Raw genomic sequence first — 10,806 nt, forward strand, 5'->3', positions numbered from 1 at the left:
GTCTGGTTATGTGATGTCACAGGACTTCTTCCTCTGGTGGTGGGCGAGCCCTGAATGCTGGAGAGGACATTGCCACTTTCCCCTCCCTGCAGCATTCTCCTGTAAGCCCGGGGCAGCTTAATGACATAGAAAAAAAGAAAAGGCTAGTTGCACTCTTTACCAGTATGACCCCCTGATCGGGGAGGGGTGCTTGGAATGACTCCGGATGGTGCCGCCAAATACAGATATTTGGACACACCACATCCTTGTAGGATCAAAGTTCGTAGATTTATTGCAAACTCCTGTCAGTCACACAAGCGCTTTCGGGGGCCACACAGGGTCCCTTCATCAGGCATAGCAAGGCCTAATGAAGGGACCCTGTGTGGCCCCGCAAAGCGCTTGTGTGACTGACAGGAGTTTGCAATAAATCTAGGAACTTTGATCCTACAAGGATTTGGTGTGCTGGTGACGTTTCTGCAATTAGCTTAATGACATACCCCCCCCCCAGGGGGGCAGGTCCATGCCACCCTAGGCTCACAGGTTGTTGACTGATGCTTGGCTTTACTCAGCCTAAACTGACGCGACATTGGATTGCCAGGAAGTGATTGGGTTTCATATGACCCCCACCTACAGAAGTTTACCTCAATTACCCTCTTTGTTACTACGTACCTAGAAGTTCCCCTAAGACCCCCCTCAAATACTAACCTGGTGGCAGGGCTCTCTCCCAGGTACCGGTGACCTGCTGCTCCCAGTTGTGTGTTGGGGCAGGATCTACGTGATCTAGTCAGTCAGGGCCAGTGGGTCATTCTGATCCCACCCCTGACCAAAGTTGACACCCAAGGAAACCGCCAGCCGCTGGTACCTGGATGCAGTCAAATCCTGACAAAAGGTGATTGTATGGAGGGGTGGAAATCTTCCATAGTGGGTCTAGGCTTGCTTTATTTCCTCTGCTTCATCAGTAATCATGTATGTGATTTATAAGCTTTTTTTTTTTTCCCCTGTTAGCAGATGAGGAGGAAGATGAAGAGGAAGTGTACAAAATGGCCGGAGTGATGGCACAGTGCGGGGGACTGGAGTGCATGCTAAACCGCCTGGCTGGCATCAAGGACTTTAAACAGGGCCGTCACCTTCTGACAGTGAGTCTGATTTATATATAGAGAGCGCTGCATGCTGGGAGCTGTGACTGCCTGAGACAGGGTCTCTTTCCTCACCTCCCCTCATGGTTTGTCTGATCACTGAGCGCTGCATGCTGGGAGCTGTGACTGCCTGAGACAGGGTCTCTTTCCTCACCTCCCCTCCTCGTGGTTGTCTGATCACTGAGCACTGCATGCTGGGAGGGGAGCTGTGAAGGCCTCAGACAGGGTCTCTTTCCTCACCTCCCCTCATGGTTTGTCTGATCACTGAGCACTGCATGCTGGGAGCTGTGACTGCCTGAGACAGGGTCTCTTTCCACACCCCCCCTCATGGTTTGTCTGATCACTGAGCGCTGCATGCTGGGAGCTGTGACTGCCTCAGACAGGGTCTCTTTCCTCACCTCCCCTCCTCGTGGTTGTCTGATCACTGAGCACTGCATGCTGGGAGGGGAGCTGTGAAGGCCTCAGACAGGGTCTCTTTCCTCACCTCCCCTCATGGTTTGTCTGATCACTGAGCACTGCATGCTGGGAGCTGTGACGTCTCAGACAGGGTCTCTTTCCTCACCTCCCCTCATGGTTTGTCTGATCACTGAGCACTGCATGCTGGGAGCTGGGAAGGCCTGAGACAGGGTCTCTTTCCTCACCTCCCCTCATGGTTTGTCTGATCACTGAGCGCTGCATGCTGGGAGCTGTGACTGCCTGAGACAGGGTCTCTTTCCACACCCCCCCTCATGATTTGTCTGATCACTGAGCACTGCATGCTGGGAGCTGTGAAGGCCTCAGACAGGGTCTCTTTCCACACCTCCCCTCATGATTTGTCTGATCACTGAGCGCTGCATGCTGGGAAGGCCTCAGACAGGGTCTCTTTCCTCCCCTCCTCGTGGTTTGTCTGATCACTGAGCACTGCATGCTGGGAGCTGCAAAGGCCTCAGACAGGGTCTCTTTCCACACCTGCCCTCCTCATGGTTTGTCTGATCACTGAGCACTGCATGCTGGGAGCTGATACGTCTCAGACAGGGTCTCTTTCCTCACCTCCCCTCCTCATGGTTTGTCTGATCACTGAGCACTGCATGCTGGGAGCTGCAAAGGCCTCAGACAGGGTCTCTTTCCACACCTGCCCTCCTCATGGTTTGTCTGATCACTGAGCGCTGCATGCTGGGAGCTGATACGTCTCAGACAGGGTCTCTTTCCACACCTCCCCTCCTCGTGGTTTGTATGATCACTGACATCTGTCATGTGTTTTTCAGGTTCTTCTTAAACTCTTCAGTTACTGCGGGAAGGTTAAAGTGAACCGGCAGCAGCTGGTGAAGCTGGAGATGAACACTTTGAATGTCATGCTGGGCACACTCAATCTGGTAAGGTTCAGCCATCTTTGTGATGGGCAATTTGATGTGTGATTGGTGGCGGCTGTGGCTGAGCCTTTCCTCTCTTCCCCAGGCCTTGGTGGCAGAGCAGGAGAGTAAAGACAGTGGAGGAGCCGCGGTGGCCGAGCAGGTCCTGAGTATAATGGAGATTATACTGGACGAGTCCAATGCTGAGCCGCTGAGTGAAGACAAGGTGAGTCCACAGGCCTGTTAGCAGAGATGATAAAACAATTCTAAATGCACCACGGTATAACCGGAGGTATCATTAGAAATGCTCAAGACATGCAAAGTGTGTACAGTTCAGAGTGCATAGGTGTGCAAATTCTTATGGTGGTACCACACACACTTATCGATATGATCATTCAATTGATCGTTGCAAATAAACTGATTAGATTGAATAGCGATGTGTGAGCTCGGTGTAAATCTACATGCAACCACTAGGTGGCGACATCCACCCCTGCAGATTAGTCAAGGCATTTGCCCCATCAGAACAGCTATTCACTATGTATTATTATTATTATTATTATTAATTTTATTATTGATGATGGCAATGCACAGCCCGACTCACCGCTCTGTCTTGTTTAGGGGAACTTGTTGCTCACAGGAGATAAGGATCAACTGGTGATGCTGCTGGATCAGATAAACAGCACGTTCGTCCGTTCCAACCCCAGCGTGCTGCAGGGCCTCCTGAGGATCATCCCCTATCTGTCCTTCGGTGAGACGGAGAAAATGCAGATCTTGGTGGACCGCTTCAAGCCGTTCTGTACTTTTGAGAAGTAGGTGGAGTTCCCAGAAAACATGGAGACTTTTCCAAAGGTGGTCATGTGACTAGGCTACTTTTCAATGCATTGTGGGTAAGTGCCACTCCTCTCTTCTATCCTAGGTATGACGATGAACACTGCGCCGATGACAAAGTCTTCCTGGACTGCTTCTGTAAGATCACAGCCGGCATCAAGAACAACAGCAACGGCCACCAGCTGAAAGACCTGATCCTGCAGAAGGGGATCACACAGAACGCACTAGACTACATGAAGAAGCACATCCCCAGCGCCAAGAAGTGAGTCGGAACCTCATTCTTCTTTCTTGTGATTTGTAGAGAGAGGCCCAAAAATTCAAATCATGCGAGAGCTGAATCACAGCTCCGTATATGATCCTCCTGCAGAGCACAAATCCGAATGAGACCCAAAGCGCTAGCACTGGGAGCCTGTTGGGGTGTAGTGCATTGCACAAAACTGTCACTGTGTCTGTCTGTGTGTGTCTGTCTGTGTGTGTCTGTCTGTGACACTGTGTCTGTCTGTGTGTGTGTGTCTGTGTGTGTGTGTCTGTGTGTGTGTCTGTGTGTGTGTCTGTGTGTGTGTCTGTGTGTGTGTCTGTGTGTGTGTCTGTGTGTGTGTCTGTGTGTGTGTCTGTGTGTGTGTCTGTGTGTGTGTCTGTGTGTGTGTCTGTGTGTGTGTCTGTGTGTGTGTCTGTGTGTGTGTCTGTGTGTGTGTCTGTGTGTGTGTCTGTGTGTGTGTCTGTGTGTGTGTCTGTGTGTGTGTCTGTGTGTGTGTCTGTGTGTGTGTCTGTGTGTGTGTCTGTGTGTGTGTCTGTGTGTGTGTCTGTGTGTGTGTCTGTGTGTGTGTCTGTGTGTGTGTCTGTGTGTGTGTCTGTGTGTGTGTCTGTGTGTGTGTCTGTGTGTGTGTCTGTGTGTGTGTCTGTGTGTGTGTCTGTGTGTGTGTCTGTGTGTGTGTCTGTGTGTGTGTCTGTGTGTGTGTCTGTGTGTGTGTCTGTGTGTGTGTCTGTGTGTGTGTCTGTGTGTGTGTCTGTGTGTGTGTCTGTGTGTGTGTCTGTGTGTGTGTCTGTGTGTGTGTGTCTGTGTGTGTGTGTGTCTGTCTGTGTGTGTCTGTCTGTCTGTGTGTGTCTGCGCGTGTGTCTCTCTGTCTGTGTGTGTGTCTCTGTCTGTGTGTGTGTGTGTGTCTGTGTGTGTGTGTCTCTCTGTGTGTGTGTCTCTCTGTCTGCGTGTGTGTGTGTGTCTCTGTCTGTCTGCATGTGTGTGTGTCTCTCTGTCTGTGTGTCTCTCTGTCTGCGTGTGTGTGTGTGTCTCTGTCTGTCTGCGTGTGTGTGTGTCTCTCTGTCTGTGTGTGTGTGTGTCTCTCTGTCTGTGTGTGTGTGTCTCTGTCTGCGTGTGTGTGCGTGTGTCTCTGTCTGTCTGTGTGTGTGTGTGTCTCTCTCTGTCTGTCTGCGTGTGTGTGTGTGTGTGCGCGCGCCTGGGCCTGTGCAGTCCATTGATGAGCTGTTTGTCCCCTGCAGTCTGGATGCCGATATCTGGAAGAAGTTCCTCTCTCGCCCGGCTCTTCCCTTTATTCTGCGGCTGCTCCGAGGATTGGCCACCCAGCACCTCCCCTCACAGGTGAGCTTCCTGCATGAACATGTGACTCGGGTCTCTTCCACCCTTGTGCTCCCTCCACCAGTATCGGCCCATGAAGGGAAATTAACTCTATTATAAGGATCGTTGTGTGACCCCTTCCCGCTGCCCCCGTCTAGGAAAATTGTCCATTTATTTGGATGGTGGATCAGTCATAGACAAAGTCTCAAGTGTTATCACTCTCTGAGCTGCTGATGAGATTGTTCCTGAGTGTTGGCAATTTTCAGGGGCGTTGTCACCTTATGGAGCCCTGTAAGTTGGCTGTTGCTGGCCAGTATTGGTCCTCGGTGTTAAATTGGAGCCGGGGACATTGTCCGCAGTCACATCCGCCATTCCACAGCTCGGCTCTCATCCTCTGTGTTGCTCCGCAGGCTCTTATAGGCACGGATTCCATCACCAACCTTCACAAGCTGGAACAAGTGTCTAGCGACGAAGGGATCGGGACCCTGGCCGAGAACTTGCTGGAGGCGCTCCGAGAACACCCCGACGTCAACAAGAAGATCGACGCTGCCAGGAAAGAGACTCGAGCGGAGAAGAAACGCATGGCCATGGCGATGAGGCAGAAGGCGCTGGGGACTCTGGGAATGACGGTGAGCGAAGAGGGAGCCGGTTCAGTCTTTTTTATCAGACGTTACCCCCGAAATCTAACCTGTCCAGCTTCCCCTTCAGTGTCGCACTTCTCTAATATTGTATCATCGTGTCTTCCAGACCAATGAGAAGGGTCAGGTGGTCACAAAGACTGCACTATTGAAGCAGATGGAGGAGCTCATAGAGGAACCGGGACTCACCTGCTGTATCTGCAGAGAAGGCTACAAGTTCCAGGTACAGGCTCGTACTGTGCTGAGGGGGGGAACACAAACATGTCTATAGATTGGGTCAATGTTGTCCGAAATCTGCAGATCAATGATCAGGAATGCCTTGTGCAGCAGTGACGACACAGTTCATAGGGATTTGATGGGTTGAATGTTGGCAGAGAATACAAAATGGCCGCCTTATATAGAAACAATTATATTTTGGGGCCCAAATCCAGACCCCCCCCCCAAACCCCATTTCCCCTTGACGGTCTCCCATCTGTTATAATTTCTTCTTGTAATGTTTTTTTTTCTAAAGTCAAGTCTTGGGGCCAGTCACATGATGCCTTGGGGTCCTTCTCTGGGCAAGGCGGTACTCAGTGCTGCTGGCATTATGTCATCAGCACCTCCCTCAGCACCACTACACACACAATGCTGGGTGCTGTAGTAACACCGGCTCAGGGTGCAGGTCCATGACGCTCTGCACGTACAGTATGTCCTCAGTCTTTCAGGTTAAAGGAGAACTATGGGGTCAGGGCTTTTCCCCATAGTTCTCCTTAGGGTAACGGGAGGACACAAACTAGCGTCCTCCCGTCACCCTAGGCTCAGTATATAGGGAGCTACAGCTCGCGGTATACTGAGACGCCGCAGCGGATCCCGACAATTGTGCCGGGATCCACCCAGCTGCGTGAGTGACAGCTGGCTCTGCCTATCTAGAGGTAGAGCCAGCTGTACCCGCCCCCTCCCCCGTCCGTTCCGCCAGTCAGCATCGGCTAGAACTATGAGGTGAGTGGAAATCACTCATCTCATAGTTCTCCTTTTAAGGGATGATGGGTATCCTTCCATCCAGAAGACTGAGGACATGTTGTGGTGAAGAGAGGTTTCCTCGTGGATTTGGTCTTCTCCTGCGGCTGATGAGCTGACACAAGTTTTAAGAGTCTGATCTCTGAAACTTTTGTTGACGGCTGTCCTCGTCCTGACGTATGTCCTCGTCCTGACGTATGTCCTCGTCCTGACGTATGTCCTCGTCCTGACGGCTGTCCTCGTCCTGACGTATGTCCTCGTCCTGACGTATGTCCTCGTCCTGACGTATGTCCTCGTCCTGACGTATGTCCTCGTCCTGACGTATGTCCTCGTCCTGACGTATGTCCTCGTCCTGACGTATGTCCTCGTCCTGACGTATGTCCTCGTCCTGACGTATGTCCTCGTCCTGACGGCTGTCCTCGTCCTGACGTATGTCCTCGTCCTGACGTATGTCCTCGTCCTGACGTATGTCCTCGTCCTGACGGCTGTCCTCGTCCTGACGGCTGTCCTCGTCCTGACGTATGTGTTCTCTGCCATTCACAGGCCTCTGTAGAGGTAGCGGGAGGGTGTCATGTCCGCCCATCAGGTTATTTCACTGTGAGAATCTTCATTTTGTGTTTTTTTTTCCTATTTTTTTTGCAGCCCACCAAAGTGCTCGGCATCTACACGTTCACCAAGCGCGTCTCCCTGGAGGAGGCCGAGAACAAACCGCGCAAGCAGCAGGGCTACAGCACCGTCTCCCACTTCAACATCGTGCACTACGACTGCCACCTTGCTGCTGTCAGGTGATCATATTAACCCTTCGTGTCCAAGGGGTGCGGAGGTGGGCATGGGAAGGCCGGGATTGAAATTCAGTTTTGCTCTGTTAGAGACCCTGTCACCTGACAGCCTTCCCCGTGTAGACATCCAAATGCCCCGAGACTGCTGCTGGGCGCCATCTTGGATGTGATGTCGGCAGACTCGGAGCTGTCACTCAAGTAACATTATAATGAATATTCCACTTTGCACCTCCCCTGGCAACAGCATAAAGGGTTATGAAGGGAGGGGTGGAGGAGCTGGGCCAGCTGAGACAGAAGAGGAGAGGGCTGTGAAATGCAATGAGGGAGGGGGAAGCTGGGCTAGGGAACAAGTCCAAAGGCACTTTGCATGTGAATAACAAATAATATAGTGACAGGAAGAACACTGAATGCCGCCATGTTCAATGCTTGGTGGTTCTGGGATTTACCAGGAAGTGTTGGTGGCGGGTCTCTGTTGGAAAACTGGTAACTTCCTGTAGTCACCTCCAGTGCTGACCATTTCAATTCTCTCTGAGTACAGCACACCTCCTCTCATGTTATGGAGATGAGTGTGGGGCGTTCTGTAGTCCTGTCCTGGGTGACAACACGGTTCTTCCATGGGTAGAGTTCAGTGATCGGAGTGGCTGTGCTGTCATTTTTCAGCTGCTTCAGATATGACCGGCTGTGTTATCCGTGTTCCTGGTGCTAATGATTCTGATCACACACACCGTTCACACCCGCAGATGTCTGTACAGGTCACAGTAAACAAACATACAGATATAACCCCTCCAGGCCGGCAATAGGCGCATACCTAATGAGATCCGTTCCTCCCCGCAGGATCTGGATACAAGCAGGCTGCACGTATGCTGGTGTTTTTTGTTTTTTTTTATTCTTAAAATCAACAAACTTTATTTCAAGTATTGCAGACTCGCAAAGCCAGGCTGTGGCCCTTCACTTGCCGCCAGACCCTCTCCTACGCCCGAGTCATGGCTAAGTCCCCGTAGGGGGGGAAAAAAACATTGCGTTTGGAGTAGGAGAAGGTCTGGCGGCAAGTGATGGGCCGCAGTCTGGCTTTGTGTGTCTGCAATACGTGAAATAAAGCTTGTTGGATATCAAGAAAAAGAAAAATCAGTGGGTGTGGCCTGTCTGTACAGACGTGTGACTTGTTTTTTCAGTGTCGCGAGAGGTTTTAATAAGAAATGTTGTTCACAGGTTGGCCCGCGGGCGAGAAGAATGGGAGAGCGCGGCCCTACAGAACGCCAACACGAAGTGTAACGGCCTGCTTCCCGTGTGGGGGCCGCATGTTCCCGAGTCGGCGTTCGCCACGTGTTTGGCCAGGTAGGTTTTGCGTGTTCTTTGCCCTGTTGTCACGTTCTGGTCATAGAGCAATATTTGTGTTACAGTATCTGCATCTTCTCTGCAGGCACAACACCTACCTACAGGAGTGTACCGGCCAACGGGAACCGACCTATCAACTCAACATCCACGACCTTAAGCTGCTATTTATGCGATTCGCAATGGAGCAATCGTTCAGCGCAGATACTGGAGGAGGAGGGCGGGAGAGCAATATACACCTCATCCCGTACATCATCCACACCGTGCTATATGTCCTCAACACGTACGCGTGACACATTCCAACAAGGCGGGGGCGTATCTATTACTTCCTCGTATGGGGGGGAGCATGTAGTTCAAGTCACTGCCCTATGTAATAAAGGGGAACGGTCACTTGGAGGGGCAGTGAGGAAGTCCTTGGCCCTGTGAATATGGGAAGTCCTGATTCGGGGCTCTCGCGGGTGAACGGAGGAGGGAAGGTGGCTGATGGGTGCTGGTGTGGTCTGCACTTCAAATGTTCACTGCGTTGGGTTTTTGTTGTGTCCTTCCAGAACCCGGGCCATATCCAGAGAGGAGAAGAACGTCCAGAGTTTCCTAGAGCAGCCCAAAGAGAAGTGGGTGGAAAGTGCCTTTGAGGTGGACGGGCCCCATTACTTCACTGTTCTGGGGGTACATCTCCTGCCGACTGAGAAGTGGAAGACCATTCGCATCGAGGTGCTGCGGAGGCTGCTGGTCGTCAGTCACGCAAGGGCCGTGCCACCGAGTGGAACCAACAGGTACCGAACAAGGGGCGTTCCTCGAGATCCTGAGAGTTCTCAGCACTTGTATGACTCTGTCTCCTGCGCTTTATATATTAGAGGTGTAAATCATGGGCCCTAGAGGTCCTATAGCCTCCACCGGAGGGGGTGAAATGCACAAAGCCTGGTTTATAAATAAGTTAAGAGGAAAAAAAATGCACATTTTTTTTTTTTCTTTTTGTAGCCTTACTGGAGAGATTTCCCCACACTTCCTGTCCCTGTGACACCTGTATAAAACAAATTGGGGGAGCTGTTGTCACCAGGGCAGAAAAGCGCAGAAAAAGAAACATCAGAAGTTGGCTTTTAAAGGAAACCTGACTTGAGAATTACATCACCTACTGTTGCTGACCTCTCCCATGTCTGGCTGTCTTCATGATCCTCCGGCTTCAATAATTTTTGTCAATTAGTGGACAGACCCTTGAAGGGCATGCGGAGAAGGTTCTGATGGTTTATACTACAAGGGGAGGGGGGGGTCACAGTTGGTCCAAGGAGAAAAGATTCAGGAATCCCAAGTGTGAGGCATCTGTGGCCATACACATGGGTTCTCGGGGAACTCCAGGGAGGTGACTGAGGTGCAGCCCTGATGTCGACAAGGACAGTTATATTGACCCACTTGCCTTATCGTACGGTTGGGGTACAAACAGGGGCCGGCAAAGAGCTTTATTATACTATTAATCAAAGGGTCAGAGACTTGATCTATCCAAAGGTCAGCCAAATTCAGCTTTATTGCCCCACAATTTTTAGGCCTCATTCACACTGGAATCAGCCGGGACGTACAGCTCCGTGCTGCGTGCACGGCTGTATCGTGCGTCTCCCGGGAAGGACAGGTCCTGCGTGTGATTTAGTACGCAGCCCCCGTCCTTCTCTATGGGAGTATGCGGCCGTACGCTCACCTGCCCTGCACGTCCGTACGGGTGCAGGTGAGTGTACTCGTACGCTGGCACGATGGATCCTGTCTGCGTCCGAGCCAGGAAACACGCACCCGTACTGCAGGTGATGGCGTGCAGACGTGTAGTTGGGGGGAGTTGGCGGCCCGCTTTGTGCCGCAGGTGATGGCGTGCAGACGTGTAGTTGGGGGGAGTTGGTGGCCCGCTTTGTGCCGCAGGTGATGGCGTGACTCCAGTCCCGGAGTCCTCCCATCTGCAGGACTGACATTCCAGGGCTGGGCGAGTCTGTCTGTCTGTCCCTGTAGGTGTGTAGTATAATGAAGGCCGCCGCTCTCGATCCCTCCTTGTATCGTTTCTCTCTCCGCAGACAATGATTCATCTTCATAATTACTTTCTCTCTATTGATTATCGGGGTTTTTTTGGAACTGTAAATTATGTAAAATGCTTAGGGAAGACTCTTATACTTTAATTGGATATTAAACACCATTCAGGAATGCGAGAGGCGCAGTATTGAGAAAAGGTTCACCAAATATTTGAAA

General features: G+C 51.5%; 1 protein-coding gene across 1 annotated transcript in view; it reads left to right on the forward strand.

The window, feature by feature from the left end:
* UBR4 (ubiquitin protein ligase E3 component n-recognin 4) overlaps window positions 1-10,806 on the forward strand; it is a 103,213-nt gene that overhangs the window by 86,828 nt on the left and 5,579 nt on the right. The window contains 12 exon segments of the mRNA XM_018558168.1: window positions 988-1,115; window positions 2,360-2,467; window positions 2,550-2,669; window positions 3,062-3,252; window positions 3,360-3,533; window positions 4,766-4,865; window positions 5,252-5,470; window positions 5,589-5,702; window positions 7,118-7,260; window positions 8,464-8,589; window positions 8,675-8,869; window positions 9,135-9,359. Of these exon segments, the coding sequence (XP_018413670.1) occupies window positions 988-1,115; window positions 2,360-2,467; window positions 2,550-2,669; window positions 3,062-3,252; window positions 3,360-3,533; window positions 4,766-4,865; window positions 5,252-5,470; window positions 5,589-5,702; window positions 7,118-7,260; window positions 8,464-8,589; window positions 8,675-8,869; window positions 9,135-9,359 (1,843 nt within the window).

This window comes from Nanorana parkeri, unplaced genomic scaffold (genome assembly GCF_000935625.1).
Source record: "Nanorana parkeri isolate BGI_ZX_2015 unplaced genomic scaffold, ASM93562v1 scaffold323, whole genome shotgun sequence".
Classification (NCBI taxonomy): Eukaryota; Metazoa; Chordata; class Amphibia; order Anura; family Dicroglossidae; genus Nanorana; species Nanorana parkeri.